General features: G+C 43.2%; 1 protein-coding gene across 1 annotated transcript in view; it reads left to right on the top strand.

Annotated features, from left to right (window-relative positions):
* The first annotated feature begins 1,076 nt into the window (after positions 1 to 1,076).
* The window catches only part of LOC137995883 (uncharacterized), a 3,927-nt gene continuing 3,778 nt past the window's right edge, over positions 1,077 to 1,225 (top strand). Inside the window, exon 1 of the mRNA XM_068841345.1 lies at positions 1,077 to 1,107. Coding sequence (XP_068697446.1) covers positions 1,077 to 1,107 — 31 coding nt within the window. The remainder of the gene's footprint in view (positions 1,108 to 1,225) is intronic.

Raw genomic sequence — 1,225 nt, 5'->3', positions numbered from 1 at the left:
GAACCCAAGGAACATTATCAAGTGTAAAAAATAGAAATATTAACCACAGCATTTAACTGGTTCTCATAAGATGAGATGCTTTCTGGGAGCCTTGTGCAATGCCAGAAGAAGCCACCTCTGCTTCTGTAAGAGTTGTGGTCCAGCCGCTATCGTCAAGGAGATCAGCAACGGTGCTCCACATCGGCATCTCCAAATGGAGTCCACCGAACTCGTCTTTTCCATATTCAGCTGGCCACTTCCACTGAATGGGTCTTGCCAATGCAAACAAAGGTTGATCCAGGTGATGACTGGAACTTGCCCCGGATTAAGAAACCATGTTTTATCATTGCAGGGGTATCTGCCTTTTCGTAAAACAGAGGAAGGAGTGCTGTTATAACAGGAGGATCGTTCATTTGTTGCTGATTTTTAGAGTGATGAGCAGCCCAAGTGATTGAATCTTCAGCGCCAACATCATCGTTGCTGAGTTTGGACAAAGCATGGTTCACCCAGCGACCTTCTTGTTGTTTTGCGTCGTCAATGTTAACTTCTCCTTCAACTGGTGCTAAGTTGCGGGCTGGTACAGACACTGAACTTGTAGTTAGTGCAACTGTAGGTACTGTTGCATAGCTCTCTGGTAATCCTTGGTGTTATGTTCCAGGCGGCGGAACTACTATTGGGGGCTCACAGGTACACTTTCCGTTGGAAACTGAAACATGGTGATACCAGTTCCGTGAAATGAGGTGATGGATGTTATAGAACTGGTATTATGATCAATGTTATCAAGCGGACCCACAGAAAATATCCCTTTTCTTAAACAAGCGAGTGATACACATCCATCTTCCTTGAAGCAGGTGCTAAGAGACAATGCTAGCCAGTCTTCTATTTCCATGATGCGATCACAGGAAGCAGAAATACATCTTTTAAGTGATTGTCTTACTTCTGGTCGAGTTATGTATGCTTAGTCCAACGTAAAGTGCTAGAGGTGGCTCATGAGATGCCGAATGGAGAGTTTCACCTGTTTTGGTCTTACAGGACAAACTGTTAGACATGCTTCACTTTCAGATTGCTCTTGATCCTAAATGTTAATTCCATTAAGAATGATAGAGACCAGAGACCTGAAGCTAGATGGTAAATATTTCAATTGGCAGTCCATTGGAAAACATCCGGAAAAATTAAATCCTTTGTGAGCAAAAATGTATTTCCTTACAATCGTTGCACCCCTTGCTAGAATCTTGGCATCTTCTGA

Source organism: Montipora foliosa, chromosome 3 (genome assembly GCF_036669935.1).
Source record: "Montipora foliosa isolate CH-2021 chromosome 3, ASM3666993v2, whole genome shotgun sequence".
Lineage (NCBI taxonomy): Eukaryota > Metazoa > Cnidaria > Anthozoa > Scleractinia > Acroporidae > Montipora > Montipora foliosa.
The sequence above is the reverse complement of the archived record's forward strand: the minus strand, read 5'-3'. Positions and strand labels throughout refer to the sequence as shown.